A 19,014-nucleotide genomic window follows, 5' to 3' on the forward strand; every position below is an offset into this window, starting at 1 on the left:
ATTTATAAACTTACAAGATCCTACAAAGTCTGAACCTCCACTGTGGAAAGGTCCCCATCCCTCTCTCCATACTCTCTCTGCACGTATCTTCATGTGTTTGGGGGAAAGAAGATAATCCTGCGAGTCAAGTATAATGTCAGCTGGATAGGGTGGGAGAGAAGGAGATCGTGCTTGACAGTCTTCTTTATCCTTCAGAATCTGCATGACCCAGGAGGTAAATAGCATAGCTGCCAGTTTATAGATGAAGAAACTGAGGTTCAAACTGGTGAAAGAAAGGATGAATTTTGCTTTGAAAGTTTGATCCTGGTCGACTGGACTAACTGTGGTGTCACAAAAATAATTAGGAAATCAGGAGGTGCTAGTTTGGGGTTTCTTTTTTATCTTTTTTTTGGTTTTTTGTTTTGACATTGGTTGAGTTTGAGGTGATAACCTGTAAAATAGGCCATGACTAAAGATATGGATTTGAGAATCTTACACATGGAGGTGAAAGTTGATGCCATAGCATAAATGAGATTTTAGAAGTATGTAGAGTTGTGCTGTCCAATATGGTAGCCACAAGCCACATGTGGATACTGAGTTCTTGAAAGGGGGCTGGTCTGAATTGAGATGTGCCATGAGTGTAAAATACACACTGGATTTCAAAGACTTAGTCCCCTAAAAAGAATGTAAAATAGTTCATTAATAATTTTTATATTGACTACATATTGAAATGGTACCTTTTCGTTATATTGGGTTAAATAAATACATAACTAAAATGAATTTTCCCTGTTTCTTTTTCTGTTTTTTGGTGTGGCTACTAGCAAACTTTAAGTTACATATGTAGCTTACGTTACATTCCTATCAGACAGCATTAACAGAGAGAGGGAAAATAAGGGGACTAAAACAGAACCTTTGAGAATGTAATTTTTTTAAAGTTAAACTTTTTAAGTTAAAAAGTAACACATGCAAATAGATTTTTCAAATAAGCCTACAGAGAAGTATAAAATAAGAGTTTTTCCTACCGTCACTAATATCACTTTGGAAGATATAAACACTATTTGGTTTCTTACTTTCTCTTCCAGGAATATGTATACATACAAACACATATTTAATACAGATGGGCTCAGACTACTCACTGTTCTGTACCTTGCTTTGTTCAGTAATATATCTGAAGGTCCTTCATAAAAGCACAGAGAGATCTGCTTTGCCTTGACCTTTTCCATCCTGGTGTCGGGGAGGACTGCAGTTCTTGCTGTCCCTGTCATCTCCCAGTCCCCCTTGCCCACCTCTCCCTCGCCTTGGGTGGTCCTTCTCCTTCCTTGACCTGTCTCATCAGGTCGTTGTTCCACATGGCTTCTGAGATGGCCTATTGAATTCTCCCAAATCTACCAAATTGAACATTTGACACCAGTCACTTTAAAAATGGCACGGTAGACAGTGCAGCTGAGATGTTGTTGAGGGTAAGTGCTGTGTCTAACTCATCTTTGTCTACCAGGTGCCATGTAGTGGGTGCTCTATCAGTGTTTGTAGAATTAGTGAACAAATGGGTGAATGAGTAAAGTACTACTTTGTAAGTACTCTAGAAGATGGAGGTAGAAAAGTAAAGGTATAAGACATGTGTTTTGCAACAAACAGACATTTATATGCATACTATAGTCTATTCAGAAAAATGAGTAAGATTTTAAATGCATATTGTTTAATAGAAATCTAATGCTTTTTTGTCATTTTAAAATACTGTGAAAACTGGAACCAATCATCATTATTACCCTGTAACAATGCTAGACTTTGGAAGTTAATATATTGAACAAATATTTGTTGAGTACCTGTTAGGCACCAAGAAGTGTGCTAGGCTCTGAGTACACAGTGCTGGATAAAACAGACATGATTCCCACCCGTGTGGAACTTAATTGTAGTAAAGTTCAATGGCAGATGCCTTGCAATTTCGATATTAATTACGACATATAATGACAGTGACTGCTTCCCTTTAATGACTGCTTCCCTAACATGTGCTATGCTCTACACTAAACACTTTACCTACTTTATTTTACTTAATACATATTCCAGAAATATCAGTGGAAGTGACTGAAGTCATTTTTTGACGTTTTTAATATATAAGGAATCTGAATCTTAAGGAAATTAAATCCATTTGTGCTGTATCAGGTGTGTCCGAAGCAAGTGACAGGTGTGGGACGGTCTTCCTACTCCTCACTCGGTGATCTCTTGCTATACCACACTGCCTCTTTACAAGGGAACTGTGGCCCTAGTTAAGGAGATTCTAGAACAATTGTGGTAGTGATTCCTTAAAAAACTGATTTCCTATAAATATCGGTAACAGATAATGGATGTGACAAAGACAGTTTTCCAAGACAGACGCTCATTGTGGCACTGTGCACCTCTGTTTGAACAGTCAAGTAAATGTTTGCTGACACCAGTGTCTGTCTTCATGTTCTGTAGTGCTTTCAACTTCATTTCTGCACTTGTTTCTAACAGACAAAAATCGGATCAGGAAAGCTGATGGGGCCCAAAGGAGTTTCTGTGGACCGCAATGGGCACATCATCGTGGTGGATAACAAGGCGTGCTGCGTGTTTATCTTCCAGCCAAATGGGAAAATAGTCACCAGGTTTGGTAGCCGAGGAAATGGGGACAGGCAGTTTGCAGGTACACTCGATGGTAATATGTAAACCCCCTTTTTTATGCCTCTTCTGCTCACATTTGCATGATGTTGGAGCATGTTGAAGACGCCTCCTCCCCAGTGTTTTTGCTGGCTTTGGGAAAGATACTGGGGATGGAATCTAAGCGAAAGCATGGTTAGATGCTGCTCAATGACTCCGCCCACAGTAAGTTCAACTGCAGCCCGTGTGTGGCTTTTATTGGTGGCAGTTTACAACTCAGAAGTCTAACCTTCGAATATTAACATTAAATAAAATATAAGCGTTAATAAAATGTTTTTTAAATAAAAATGTTTGAGGAACCATGGAGAACCTCCTGGTTCCACCTAGTTGTAGCTTAATTTAAAGAGCTTCTGAATGAGAATACTTTTCACCTGTCTAGGTGATTATAAGAGAGCAGGAGTTGAGAATATTTGCTAAGTACAGGAAGGGCTGTCTCTTTTCCTTCTTTTTCTGGTGTGCCACTTTGCAATCACTTCGTTTTTTACATCTGCAAGAAGAGGCTGAAAACAGTTGATTAATTTTCTTTTGGAAAGGATGCTTTTGGCAATTCGTGTTAATTTGCATAACCTTTCTTTATGCTTTGTCTCCAGTTCTGCCAGGTTCTGAATGTCACCCAAAATTACAAAGTGTGGGTTTCTGCTCTACTTGAAAAAAATGTTACATATTGGTGCTAAGAGTTACCATGTCTCTCCTCGGTGAGAGCTGAGGGTCCTATGTGACTATCAGGGAAGCTGGCAGATGTGACTTTCAGATGGTGGTGCGGAGAATGATTCCTGATGCTTATTGCTCATTCCACTTCATGAGGGCTGCTGGCACTCTTAGCTTGATCTGGAAGAAGGCAGAGTAGACAGTCACAAGCGTAGAATGCTATCGAATTCGTGTTATCTGGAGCCAGAGGTCAGGCTGAATGACCTTCCAAGGACTGAGTTTACGATTCTTTGTTCTTTCTTAAATAACTAAGTTAATATATGAAGTTTCGTAACTACTGTGTTGTTGTAATCATTTTAGTTGTTATGGTCATCACATATTTTTTCCTATCTTTATTTCAGGTCCCCATTTCGCAGCTGTAAATAGCAATAATGAGATTATTGTTACAGATTTCCATAATCATTCTGTCAAGGTACCATAAACACATCAATTGTTGTTAACTTTTAACTGCTTTTATTGAGGACTCAGTCTGGGAGAAAACATAACACTCATATATACACACAGGACCTAGGGGAGGTAGCCAAAAAGAGAAGATTTTTGTTTCTCCTTAAAGATGCGGGTTTTAATTTGGACATACAGACTTTGGAGAGTCAGAAAAGTGAACAAAATATGGTGGCAATAAGTTCCTTAATTTGAAACCGGTGTAAATGGAGATAACTTGAAAATGAAATTCAAAAAAGCAATTGCTTGGGGGCTTCCCTGGTGGCGCAGTGGTTGAGAGTCCGCCTGCCGATGCAGGGGACACGGGTTCGTGCCCCGGTCCGGGAAGATCCCACATGCTGCGGAGCGACTGGGCCCGTGAGCCATGGCCGCTGAGCCTGCGCGTCCGGAGCCTGTGCTCCACAACGGGAGAGTCCACAACAGTGAGAGGCCCGCGTACCGCAAAAAAAAAAAAAAAAAAGCAATTGCTTGAACTTAGAGAGGCAGAACTTTCTGAAGCTTAATGTTTCGTGGCTATTCAGTAAATTAAAATGGATCACTTTCTTCAATTTTCTGCATTATAAGACCTTTCAAACAAAATTAGATATCAGAACTCTGCTACAGCAACAGATTTGGGGAGGGAAATAGCCCTGGCATGCATTCATGTAGTGTATTTCATACATCTTAGAATCCTTTCACACACTTGGTGTTCCTGAGAAAACAATGCCCACCCCCTCTCCCAAATAGTGTAGTACATCTTTCTTACTAGGTAGAGGAGAGAAGAGAGATTTGACCTTTATTATGAGCAAACCAGGAAATACTAAAGTGATTGAAAACCAATGTCTCACTTACCGAAAAGAGAAAATGTTTAATGACATTCTAGACCAAGCTTCTCAAAGTGTGATGTGTGTTCCATTGAAGGGGAGGCCAGGTGGTCCTGGGCAGTGCACTGGCAGACATTTTTCTTTTAAGTGTTGTGTATATATTTTTAGAGTTACCTTCTGTTTACATCAAGTCATACTGGTTTGCACTTATAGAAGTGATATAAAGTTTTTCTTGTAAGGAAATTCATTTAAATTTTTTAAAATGAGGCATTTCAAATGTGAGGGAGGATAAGAAAACAGCACAGATGGTAGGCCAATGACTAAAGTCTGCACTTAGAGACAACCATTGAGCAACCAAACTTTAAAAACAATTTGCCTTTGTTGACAGCTAGAATAGCTAGATGGGGATAGGATTTTAACACCCTAAGTAAGGTACTCTCTCTTCACTGCTTCGTTTCCCCACCTCTTCCTGGAGGAAGGTACTTTTAACCTGAGTAAATGGGAAGGCCTTGAGCTTTTGAGATGGGTGTCAAGTCCCTGTGCAAAGAGGAGAGCACAGTGGGCCATGGTGACGGGGCAGGATGAGGGGAAATGATGCCCACTGCTGCTTACTTGTAAGGCTGCTTCCTGCCATGTAGTCTCTCCAGAGTTGCTACCATAGTGGTGGGGCTCCATCCTCATATCCCCTGCCTCCCTCAATGCCCAGCCTTGGTAAAAGGAAGAGGACAGTGGGAAAATCTTTGGAGGAGGAGAGAAACAGAGATCAAAGAGGCAGCAGGGCCTGGGCTTGTGACGGTCCTCCCAGGGGGCTGTAACAGTCCTGTGTGATGAATGTAACTATAAAAGGATAACTTGGCTATTATTACGCTTCCTGCCCTTCACTCTTTTTATAGAGGAATCCTTCATTTAACTGTAGCGCATTCAACGAGAAGAAAATACATATAGATCTTAACAGTGTCAGAGGCCAGCAAAGCCTGGCATAGGTGCTGCCCATCCCCACCAGAAGACAGTGATGTTAATCAGGTTGCTCTTTTCTACTAAGCACACCCGTGGCCTCAGAGCCTTCCCCGTCCCAGTGCCCCAGGCAGCTCTCTGAACCACCTGGTGTTGGTATGTGGGAGGGCTCCTGTTTACCAGCCCTGACTGGTGCTGGAGGAGGAAATAAAACATGTGAGTGACCAGAATGCAAGGCAGGAGCACTGAATGACTTTTAAAAAATAGGTACATATAAAGTTCTATAGGTATCCAGAAGAAAATACATGTCCATTGCTAAGATAGTCAGGGAAGACTTCCAAGTGGAGGTGGTATTGAGGTGAGCAGAATCTTGAAATCAGAAAAGGATTATCGTCCGACTTATAAAAACTTGCTATAAAAATTTGTTATCAAAAAACAAAGCTATAAAAACGATTTCAGCTCATACTTCTGCCTCTTAATATGTTTTCATCTGAATAATTTATAAATAATGGAATGACATTTTTAGATGGGAAAAATAGAAAATATGTGACATCATGATTAAGATTATGAAAACACTTTAAGTTTTCAATACTGTAGAGGCAGTTTAGTTATTTAAACTCAATTTTCCTCTTATTTAGTAGGAAAAAAAACCCAGTCATTTTGTTTTTTCTCTTCTCTTTGACAGTCGTTGCCATATAGCTCTTATGGAATAGTTGGGCTTTTGTTCCCTATATAACACAGGGCAGTTAACAAGAGTTCTAGTATTCAAGTCACTTCTCTGTTGGTAAATGTAAAAACCAGACCTATAGGTCAGGGCTAATGAGTGGGCTAGTTAGTTCTTCATCTACCTTCACTTTATACCTTTTTCTCGTTGCAAAACAGTTAAGACTAAATTTGGCCTTCTCCATTATTACAAAATGGAGCAGAAGCACGTAAGCTGTTTGAATTATGCCAAGGAAAACATACTAACTCAGAAAGATAAACACAAACAAACAAAAAAATTATTTGTACAACTTCTTTTTTCATTTTTGTATTGGAGTACAGTTTGATTTACAACGTTGTGTTAGTTTTCAGGTATACAACAAACTGATTTTGTTATATATATATATATATATATATTCTCAGATTCTTTTCCCACTTAGGTTATTACAGAATATTGAGTAGAGTTCCCTGTGCTATTGAGTAGGTCCTTGCCGATTGTATATTCTATTTATAATAGTGTGTATATATTAATTCCAAACTCCTAATTTATCCCTCCCCTGTACAACTTAATAAGGGAAAGATCAGAGAATAATCAGTCATGTCCTCGCCAGCATACAAACACTCCTTTTGGTCTTTAAAAGTAGAATGTTTATGTGAAGGAGATAAAAAGAGCCAGGAAAGATTTTAAATGATATTTTAGGAAAAGCTGGTTCCTATCTCTGTCCTTTCCAAAGAACCAAAGAGGTAGCTTACTTACTTGGCAAGTATGTAATTAATTCGGGAAGTGGTCATGACATTTTTTTTACCTTAAAGAATGTGGCTTTAGAGATGGAAATGTCTCACTTTCCCATCATAAGAAACTAAAAGAGGGACTTCCGTGGTGGTCCAGTGGTTAAGACTCCATGCTTCTGCTGCAGGGCATGTGGGTTCGATCCCCGGTCAGGGAACTAAGCTCCTGCGTGCTGTGTGGTGCGGCAGAAAAAAACCCCAAAACCAAAAACAAAAAGACAAAAAAAGAAACTAAAACAAATAGCATCATTTTAATCTTTTATAACCACAGAGATGGCAATAGGAGAATCTCTAAAAGGTCCTGAGATCATCTTCAGATTAGATCTGTGCTCAGACATAGTGACCTCTCTCAGGTCCATATTTTAGGAACCTTACCCTCATGGGTGCCTTGTATGTAACACTTTCTGATTCGTTAATGAGTACTTCTACACATGTTGCATGATAATGGAAGCTTAAAATAATTCCCGAAGACGTTTCAAAGTATCACCAGAATCATCGAGATAAAATCATGCTAACTATAGTCTTATCATTAAACACATATTAAAATTTTAATTCTCTCAAGATTAGTAATCTGAGTAATCTGCAGTTGATACATATACAGTAACACTCTATTAATAAGAATATTTAATTAAGCACAACAGCCCAGTGCTTGACCATATCAGATATTAGAGAATTTGAGAATTCTTAAGAGTTCTGTTTAGCCCCGACTTCTGTCAGCCTCCCTCTCTCATGGGCTCTATTCATCAAAGCCTTAGGGTCGTGTAAACTCTCTATTCTAACTAAAATATATTCTGAGAAAATCTATTTTAAAAAGTCCTTTTCTTATTCCTCACCTGCTGCCATCACACACACACACACGCACACACGCACTCACTCATTCGATGAATTTTCCTTATTATAAATGCGTGGTCCAGCCTACCACCCTTTCTTGTTATGTTGACTTAGTAAAATGGTAGTAAATTCTGAGTATCTGGCTTAACAAAAAGCTCTTACTTTCTGATTCAACTTTGAGTGATCATCCATCCTGTTAGAAATACAATGCCTGTTCTTGAAATTAGCTGTTTATTTAAATGCAGAAAGAATAATGTTGGAAATTACAGCTCTACTTACTCGTATTAGCTTATGTTTGTATATATTTTATAATTTATAACAAAAGTCTTTTCACATAGTAATATAACCAGATATAAGCTAGAAAAAGAAGTGGTTAACAAATGCTAAATCAGATTTAGACAGTAAATTGGGGAACCACAAGTGAATGGAAGTCTAGCTTATAGACTTCCCCCCTCTTTTTTAAGAATGTCTTAAATAACCTGCTCAGATATTTTTTAAAGCCATAATGTTTGCTTAACTATTTTAATTTAAAATAAAATAATCTTAAAATATTTCATACAGGTGTTTAATCAGGAAGGAGAATTCATGTTGAAGTTTGGCTCAAATGGAGAAGGAAATGGGCAGTTTAATGCTCCAACGGGTGTAGCAGTGGATTCAAATGGAAACATCATTGTAGCAGACTGGGGAAACAGCAGGATCCAGGTAGATTAAAATACGGATTTATTTGTTTAGAGTGATTGGTGTTTGTTGAAAGTGGAGAATTGTCTGTACCCCAGACTGGAATGTTTTCCATTTGTTCATTGATTAGGTAATTAGACTGTAAATAATCAAACAAAAGAAGGTGGAGTAGAAAAAAGTCAACATATTACCAGAGTGAAACCCTCTAAATCAGGGATTCTTAGTGTGTATCCCACACACCCCAAAAGCATTTGTAGCTAGAATTTAAGGGTTCCACTGAACAAAAATATTGCATCATTATTTTTACTAACTTCTAACTGAAAATTATAATTTCCTTTAATTATGAATATAGGCAATAATCACAGTAGTTGTAGTGATACCTATAACTTTGTCACCAAGAGAAATTACAGAAATTTTCGTATTACAATTGTAGACATCTCGAATTATCATTTATACTGATCACTACTTAAAAATTACAGTCATCATTAGACCTATCTTTGTTCCTTGTTATTTAATGTGTTAATTTAAAAAGCACCTATATTACTATATCACAGTTCTGTAGCACTTTGATGACTCTATTTTAATATAATTGTTTTCCTTTATAATCCCATGTATTTTGTCCTATGCATCTAAAAACATTATTTTGCTAAATAACCCATGAGTCAAAGAGGACGTCTCAAGGAAAATTTAAAAATGTATTGGAGTGAATGAAAATGCAAATATCGCATATCAGAGTTTGTGGAATGCAGCTAAAACATTGCCGAGAGGGAATTCTTTTCCCCCAGCTCTATTGAGATGTAATTGACTTAGAACACTGTACAAGTTTAAGGTATACAGCATGTTGATTTGATACACTTATATATTTCAAAATCACATCACATAATTACCCTTTCTTTTTTTGTGGTAAGAACACGTGTACTCTCTTAGCAACTTTCCAGTACATAACACAGTGTTATCGCTATAATCAGCACTCTGCGCATTAGATGCCGGGACGTGTTCATCTTCTAACTGGAAGTTTGTACACTTTGACCAATCTTTCCCCAATCCCTACCCTCTGGTAACCACCATTCTACCTGCAAGGGAAACTAATAACACTAAATGCTTACATTAGAAAAGAGAGTATGTCTTTAATCAAGAACCCAAGTTCCCACCTCAAGAAGCTAGGAGAAGAGCAAAAACTGAAAGCAAGCTGAAGGGAGGAAGTAGTGAAGATAGTACCAGAAATCATTTACATTCAAGAGGAGATCAATGAAACAGTTATTCTTTGAAAAGATTAGTAAAGCTGACAAACCTCTAGCAAGACCGACAAAGAAAAAAAAGACAGAAAATGCTAGTATCACTACAGACCCTGCAGACATCAAAAGAATAGTAAGGAATTCTGCGAACAACTCTACACGCATCAGTTTGGCAACTTAGATGAAATGGACCGATTTCTCAAAAAGTACAAACGCCTCAACTCACCCAATATAAAGTAAATAAATTGAATAGCTCTACAGCTAGTAAGGAAATTTAGTTCATAATTTAAAAACTCCCCCAAATGAACTCTCCAGACTCAGAAAGTTTCACTGGAGAATTCTACCAAATATTTAAAGAAGAGTTAGCACCAGTTCAGTTTCTTCTAGAAAATAGAAGACAGGGGAACACTTTACAGTTCACTTTCCAACTCAGCTTCTGATACCATGATACCAAAATCAGACTAAGACAGTACAAAAAAGAAAAGTACAGACCATATTCCTCATGATTATAGATGAGGAATATTTTAATATTCCTTAAAATGTTAGGAAATAGAATTCAACAATACGTGAAAATCTTTCCACGGCCAAGTGGGGTTTTTTCCAAGAACGCAAGGCTGATTCAGTATTTAAAAATCAATGTAATAAAGGGAGAATTTTTAAAAAATCGTTGTAATCCACCCATTAAAAGGCCAAGGAATAAAAATAATATGATCATATCAATTCATGCAGAAAAAAGCATTTGATAAGATTCAATACCTATTCATGATTTTTAAATCTCAGAAAACTAGGAATATACAGGAACTTTCTCAATTTGATAAAGAATGTCTGTGAAAACCTACTGCTAACACCATACTTAATGGTGAAAGAATGAAAACTTTTCCTCTAAGATCAGAAACAAGGCAAGGATGTTTGCTCTCACCATTCTTATTCAACATTAGTGCTGGAAGTTCCAACCAATACAGTAAGGAAAGAAAGGGAAATAAGATTACAAATTAGAAAGAAAGAAAGAAACTATCCCTATTTGGAGAGAGCATGACTGTTTACATAAAAACATATCAAGGAATCTACAAAACAGTTCTTAGAACTAATAAGAGAGTTCAGCAAGGTCACAGGATACAAGATCAGCATATAAAACTCAATTGTATTTCTATATAGTAGCAACGAACACGTGGACACCAAAATTTTAAATACAATATCACTTAAAATTGCTGAAAAAATGGAAATATCTAGATATAATAACAAAGCATGTCTAGTATGTGTATCTGAAAGCTCACATGCTAGTGTAAAAAAGAAAAGAAGATCTAAATAAGTGGAGAGACATACTGTATTCATGGATTGCAAGGCTCAAGAAAAAAGTCTGTTCTCCCCAAACTGACATACAGGTTTAACACAGAATCCCAGCATGAATTCTTGTAGATATAGACAAGATTATTTTAAAATGTATGTGGAAAAGTAAAGGGACTAGAATAGCTAAAACAATTTTGAAAAAGAAGAGAGAGGAATCCCTCTACCTGAGTTCATGACTTGTTATATAGCTATTCTATAGCTGCAGTAATCAAGACTGTGTGGTATTAATGGAGGGATAGGCACATAGGTCAAGGGAACAGCACAGAGAATCCAGAAATAGACCCACATGTGTGCAGCCAACTGACTTTTTGACAAAGGTACAAAAGCAATTTAATGGAGGAATGGTAACCTTTTCAACAAAAGGTGCTAGAACAATTAAGATCTCCATGAAGGAAAGAAAATGAACCTCATCTTATGTAAAAGTTAACTCAAAAAAGATTATAGATTTAAATGAAAAGTGTAAAACTATAAAACTTTTAGAAGGTTCTAAGAGAAAATCTTTGGGACATGTGGCTTGCTAAAGAATTTTTAGACATGATACTGAGAGTATGATCCATAAAAAAACAAAATCAATAAACTGGACTTTATCAAAATTAAAAACTTTTGTTCAATGAAAGACCCTGTTAAGAGGATAAAAAGATAAGCAACAAACGGGGAGAAAATATTTATAAACCACAGTATCTGACAGAGGACTTATACCTGGAATATATAATGATTTTCAGAATTCGACATAAAAGAAACAAACAGTCCAATTAGAAAATGGGCAAAAGACATGAAGAGAAGTTTCACTGAAGAGGTTATAAACATGAAAAGACATTAGGGAAGTGCAAATTAAGACCATGATGAGATACTACTACACACTTATTAGAATAGCTAAAATTAAAAATATTGATGATACCAAATGCTGGTGAGCATGCAGAAAAATTAGATTTCTCATACATTGCTAGTGTGAATGTAAAATGACAGTCAGCGTTGAAAATAGTTTGGCAGGTTCTTAAAAAATTAAGCATACGCTTACCATACAACTCAGTAATTGCACTCCTGGGTATTTATCCCAGAGAAATGAGAACTTATGTCCACAGAAAAACCTCTACATTGTTGTTCATAGAAACTTTATTTGTTATAGCCAAAAACTGAAAATAACCAAGATGTCTTTCAGTAGGTTAATGGCCAAACAAACTGGTATATCCACACTGTGGGATAAAACTCAGCAGTTAAAAGGAACAGAGCGATGATACCCTCAACAACTTAGATGCATGTCAAGGGCATCATGTTGAGTGAAAAAAAAGCCACTTTCAAAAGATCACTTGCTGTATGATTGCATTTAGGTAACATTCTCAAAATGACAGAATTATAGAGAAGGAAAAGAGATAGTGGCTGGCAAGAGTTAGAGATGTTGGGAGAAGGGGAGTGGGTGTGACTATAAAGAGGCAGCATGAGGCAGATCTTTGTGATGATGGAATAGTTCTGTATGTTGGTTGCAGTGGCTACATTAATCTATACTTGTGATAAAATGTACAACTATACACACACATTCCAATGTCAGTTTGCTGGGTTTAATATTGTACTATAGGTATAGAAGATGTAACCATTGGGAGAAACTGGATGGAGGGTACGCAGAATCTCTCTGTACTATCTTTGCAACTTTCTTATGAATCTATAACTATTTCAAAATAAAAAGTGAACCAAAAAAGAGAGTAACAATAATTAATTCAAATATGTTTCCATGGTTTAGGAATAATGGTATCTTGAATGGCATTTGGCATTTTGGTTGGATATAAATAATAATAAAACTGGTTACATTCTGGAAAAAGAAAACTATTAAAACACTATTTTGAGATGGGCTCTATAGTCTTTGTCAGACTGCCAGTGACACAAAATTTTGATTTTCCTCTAAATTAACAGCAAAGCTTTTCAGTCCTCACTGAAGAAAGACTTTTCTTTTCTCCCATGTCTCTTGTGTAGTCACCTGCATGTATCTAAACATGCATTTACAGACAGGGCAATTCATCCTCGCCTGTGTGGGTCTGTGCAGTGCACCTGGGACCACAGGGTGCTCTGGGTAAATCTAGGAGCATTCTGATGTTACTGTGAGGACAGCAGCTGAGCAGTTGAATCTGATATAGGTATCCACTTCTCAGGAAAACGGTTGACACTTTAAATGTAACACTGTATGCTTTAATTTCTCTAGTATATTTATCTTGCTTAATTATCCCAGTGGACCTCTACATTTGGAAGAGGCGTCTATATCTGATGGGAAGCCAGAAGCAGACAGGAAACGAAGTTCACAAAGCAGTTCTGTATAGGACCACAGATGCTAAGCTGTTTATATTGTGGCCCTCATCACACCTGCCTTTTGAAACACCCTACGGGCCAACCAGAATGGTTGAAAGAAACCAGCCTGGGCCTGGGAAGGAGGAGTGTTCCTCTTATTTCCTCATAGCAGAAGCTTACAGACCAAAAAAGACCACTTTCTGTCTAAATGTACTTGTTGAACCATTGACTTCGTATAACTTACTCTTTTCTGAAAAGGAAAAAAGTAATTTCTGTTTTCTCGTTGCACGTGGTGACTCAGGACATTCTTCTGTGGTCTAGTTGCTGATTTTTCTCTCTTATGATTGGGAATAAGCTTAGAGTGAGAAATAAGGATTTTTCAGGCAGCATCCAAGGGCCATTCCCCTCACATGTGACCACTGTAAGAGTATAAGTGAGTTCCTATGGCCAATGGCACATTCCTTGTCAGTGACTGTGGGGCATAGAGAGTGAGGGGAGGGAGAGCAAGGTAAGTGGAGGGAGGGGTTTTCTGTGATAGTGACCTGAACAAACCTGGGGGGTTGCACACATGCTTCTATACTGAAAACATTAGCATTAAGGGTTTTCTAACCCCTATTTCATCGTATTACTGTAACTTTTCCTATTACACTGACTTTATATTTACAGGTTTTTGATGGAAGTGGATCGTTTTTGTCCTACATTAACACATCTGCTGACCCACTCTATGGCCCCCAAGGCCTGGCCCTAACTTCAGACGGCCACGTGGTGGTTGCAGACTCTGGAAACCACTGTTTCAAGGTGTATCGGTACTTACAGTAACACTGGGCAACTGGACAACCCCTTACAAAGATCTTACACATAAACTGGAATGGATTTCTCAACGCAGGACCAGATTATACTAGACTTTTCATGCTAGAAGGAATCATCGGTGAACTTTCCAAGGTTATTTCTGAATGTAACGATTTCCTTAAAAACTGCATATCTGATTTCCATAATCCACATTTAGGGTTGAAAAAAAAAGAAATCTCTTCTACTGAATCTATAAAAACTGCAGAGTTTTACACCTGTGAACTATGGCTTATAGGACAGGGATTTATGTAGCTAAACTAATTTTGCAAATCAAATAAGCATTAAAAAGCAACTAGAATATGTAAAGGTATTTGTTAATCCTGTGAGTGGTAGCTTTTGTGCAGAGCTTCCAAAAACAAAACAAAAACAAAATCTGTTATAGTTATATACTTTATTTAACCTCGGTCACAAGACCCAGGGGATCTTCTAACCTCACTTTTACAGTAGGTATTACCCTTGTGACATTTTTTTGGTTATTAGTAGCTACATATAAATTACTTTGGGAAAAATGGAAACTGTCTTGCAAAATCCTCCCAGCTGGGATTAGCAAGCGTCTTGAGTTTAGCACTTAAAAAAATCAATGCAAATTTCCCATCCTTTCTGAGTTAGAGCAAAGATCTTCTTCATGTGTTCTTTTCATCTCTCCTGCTCACCCTGTATCAAAAAACAAAGTTCATTTTCAGGGAATCCTGAAATTCCTAATACTTTGAAAAGCATATTATACCAGCCCCGTTAACTCCAGATTAATGCACTGGAATGTAATCAAGAAAAAGTCAGTCACATTTTCTGTGCCACGTTCTCACATGTGTCTCTCCTTTTCCACTTCACGAATGCGAAAGCTTTACCTCCTGCAAGATGTCAGCACATGTAGTAGGACACCAGTATCCTAGGACAGAGAGCCATAAGCAGCCCTTTGGAGGACTGATGGTGTCAACCAAAGGCATGTGATTGATCAATGGTTTCCTTTTAGAAACAAGTGTTACCAAAGTTGTGTTATCTCAAAAGCATTACAGGTAAGGGCATGTTATGGTTATTTATCATTGTCTAATGACTAGTAGAGGCATTAAAGGACTATATATACATGATTAGGGTAGGGTAGAATGTATCATATATAGATATATATAGCTGAATCTTTGGTGTATTGAAATAGGCAGCACTCTGAAAGACAGAAGCATCTTCAACACATTCCTTAACTGCACAGTTTGAAGCCGTCCCAGTAGAGCAAGCCCTAAAGCAGACGTAATTTTTGCCATTTTCCAGGAATGCTTGTATTGGCTGACTTTTAGTCAGAAAATGGCCTTCTGTGCTTTCAAAAACAAAACAAAAAACAGGTCAAAAGAAAAAAAATTCAACTTGAGTTACATTTAACTTTAAGTATAAATGCATTTTGAAAAATGTTGAGAATAATTTAGTCAATCTAATACTGTAAAATAAGATGTGGTCTATTTCCACTGTTTAATTTTCTACTCAGTTCTACCAAACAGGATGTCATGTTTGGCATTTTCAATAAGGACTTTGGGACCTTTTTCACTGAAAGCACCTTAGAACTGTACTATAAGAAAACATTTCCCACATGTATTACTATATGAATGTGATGTTTCTTGCTTATTAATTTATAATTCAGCCATTCTCTTATATAGGACTTTTTTAAATTTAGAAGGGAAATAAATCTTCCAATTATCTATCAAATTTATTATGCCCAAATCAACCTCTGAAAAAAATTTTTTTCAGGAAGATTTACATTTAGGTTTAGTATTTTGTTAGTTAGGTAGAATTTTCAAAATATTTGAGACTGTCCATGATAAAGTTAAATAAATCAATGACATTTTTAGAATGTTAAACTAAGACACTGTTTCCTAATGTCAGTGAAATAAGTCTTTGAATTTAAACATTCATATTTAATGAGCGCTTACAGGGTGCCAGAGGCTATTCTAGGCACTGGGGATAAAGTAATGGATAAAACAGACAAAAATCCCTGCCCCCTTGGAGCTTACACTCTAGTGGGGGAATTTCATTTTACCGTTTATTAACATTCTGCATAAAAGATAAGCTAGACCCTTGATAACTTCTGAAATGTTTAAAAGGAAACTTTTTAAATTGGTTAAATGAATTTCAGTTTATTTTCACAAGTAAAAATGGCTTCCTATGTAGATTCTGTCGTAGGCCATTGATCTTAAGACTAGTTTACTTAAAGAGGTTTTTTTGCACATTTAAATTATACTTGTGAATTTAGAAATTAACCAGCCATCATACCATATGAGACTGGATATCTCGATAGTAGATTGAATACAAAGCTAATTTTTTTACATGTCAATATTGGAATGAAACTGGAATGAAAGAAGAGATACTTTGATTCAGGCCTGTTCCACTGTCTGTTACTAAAACACATGCTATGGGCACTCCAGGAAACACTATATATCCCCAAAATATGTGTAATCGTATATGTTAAAGTATAGATAACATTTCAAATTTGGATACATATGTGCATTTACTGTATTAGTAAGCATATTTTAGGGGGAAAAGTGCTGCTGATAAGATACGAATAGACAAGATTTAAATGAAACTTTGTCACATTCTTTGAAAAATGGTTTCTGGTAAACTGAGAAGGATAGTAAAATAAGTGACTTTTTTTCTGGGCTACCATTATTGTTTGATTTCTCTTTGTCAAGTGTACAGAACCTGTCATATATTCACGATAAGTAGCACTGAAAAATTACCCATTCAGATTTCCCTTGGGCACTTATGGCAAAATGTTGCCAGTTAGAATGTAAAGGTAGGTGACAATGCATCCCTCCCCGCTTATAGATATTAGTAACTGTATCTCTGACACAGACCTCCCCTGCTGGACACAGGGAGGTGGGTGGAGAGTCACTTCACCACCTAGAAACACATGAATAAAAAGCCTTTATGACTGTTAGCCATTTTAAAAAGAATGGTTCTTAGTATCTTGATCAAACTTTAATCTCTAGTAACTAAAGTCCCCAAGTTTCCTTCTTTTAATTTACTCTTTGACTAGATTTGAAGCAAATAAATACTAAGAGATCCATGCAACTAGAACACACTTGATTCTACTACTAAATATACGAGGTATGTCCTAACAGTTAACTGGGAAAGCAGTACGCTAGCAAGTGTCTATGGATCCTTAACACTGAAGGTTTCACATAAATGCTTTGGTAATACCTATTGAGTTAATTGGAGAAAATAGCAAATAAGCATCAGGTAATCTGCAGATTACTTCAGATGGGAAAAATCTTTATGTACATTTGGACTCTATCTTATCCTCCCTATTCACCAGCTTCTGAAAAAGGAGGAATATTTTTAGTATAATTTAAAAATAAGACATTTCAAGGTAAGATAAAATTGAAGTTATTTGCTGCAAACATTGTCTAATTTTGCTTAAAATAAAAAGTCGTAATACTGTTGCAGTCTGTAAATGTTGCAGGGTTTTAAACTTTAAAATTATTTTAATATTTTTGATAACTAGGAATCTAGCATTGCCATAAAGGAAACGAAGTGCCCATCAAAAATTTGGTATAAATAAATAACTTTTTTTTGTTTTAAATGACAGTAAGCCACAAATCATGATGTTAATCTTAAACTTTCTGAAGATGAATTGTGTGGCAGTGCTTGTGTGGTCTGTTTGTGGAGAATGTATGAAAGCTATTAATATTCTAAAACATGAATAAATTGGCTATGTTGTTCCAGTGAATGTACAGCACTTCCAGTAACTTTTGAAAGCAACACAGCCTTAAACTCAATGTTTTTGCTTTATGACATGGGAATGTTCTGTCATGAACAGAGTGTATTCTTAGAATTCTTTATATTATTCTCATTTCTATAGCCTTTCAATCCTATGTATGAGTATGAGGGGTTTTCACTTGCTTTGTTTTCTTTTTAAATTTTGTACATTCCACCTTTATAGGTCTGTTTCATATGTTTTGTGTATAGAACACTTAAGTCTTGCGCTCTCTAACATTGATACTGATATATTCTCATCATTTGTTCCTTTATGAATCAAAATGCTGACTGCCTATTTGAAGAAAAGAATGAACGCTGTGCATCAAAGTGTTTGTATGTTCATAGCTACCTATGTACCACAGTATTTTGGATGCTTTAGTCTACAATAAATCTTTAAATTAATTCTGTCTTGAAACATAGGAGAAACAAGATTCATGTGTATACCTTTACCATGCACAAAATCTCAAATCATCATAATAAAGTTTGTTTTCTCCATTTCCAGGGTGAATGTTTATTTATTTAAACATTTAAGCTATTTATTGTCCTCTTTCTTAGTGAAGGAATAAATGAAGGTATGTTCTGGAATATGTGGAAGATATCAATACCTCAACCAAACTGTTTATACTAGGGAGAAAAAGTTTAGTTAATGGGATTGTTCTCCTAATTTCTCTTTCTGATAATTTGTTGTTGATATACAGAAATGCAACAGATTTCTATATATTAATTTTGTACCCTGCAAATTTACTGAATTAATTTATTAATTCTAATATTAATTAGTTCTAATAGATTTTGGTGGCATCTTGAGGATTTTCTATGTATAGTATCATGTCATCTGCAAACAGTGACAGTTTTAATTACTTCTTCCCAATTTGGGTTCCTTTTATTCCTTTTTCTCCTCTGATTGTTGTGGCTAGGGCTTCCAATACTATGTTGAATAAAAGTGATCAGCATGGGCATCCTTGTCTTATTCCTGATCTTAGAAGAAATGCTTTCAGCTTTTCATCGTGGAGTAT

General features: G+C 36.5%; 1 protein-coding gene across 2 annotated transcripts in view; it reads left to right on the forward strand.

The window, feature by feature from the left end:
- Positions 1 to 18,496, forward strand: part of TRIM2 (tripartite motif containing 2) — a 119,657-nt gene extending 101,161 nt beyond the window's left edge. For both annotated transcript variants that reach the window (XM_029235676.1, XM_029235677.1), the window contains exons 9-12: positions 2,470 to 2,638; positions 3,702 to 3,772; positions 8,442 to 8,582; positions 14,081 to 18,496. In XM_029235676.1, the coding sequence (XP_029091509.1) occupies positions 2,470 to 2,638; positions 3,702 to 3,772; positions 8,442 to 8,582; positions 14,081 to 14,233 (534 nt within the window). In that variant the 3' untranslated portion in view covers positions 14,234 to 18,496. The remainder of the gene's footprint in view (positions 1 to 2,469; positions 2,639 to 3,701; positions 3,773 to 8,441; positions 8,583 to 14,080) is intronic.
- The last annotated feature ends 518 nt before the right edge of the window (positions 18,497 to 19,014 follow it).

This window comes from Monodon monoceros, unplaced genomic scaffold, assembly GCF_005190385.1.
Source record: "Monodon monoceros isolate NGI ecotype Baffin Bay Population unplaced genomic scaffold, NGI_Narwhal_1 Super_Scaffold_20, whole genome shotgun sequence".
Lineage (NCBI taxonomy): Eukaryota > Metazoa > Chordata > Mammalia > Artiodactyla > Monodontidae > Monodon > Monodon monoceros.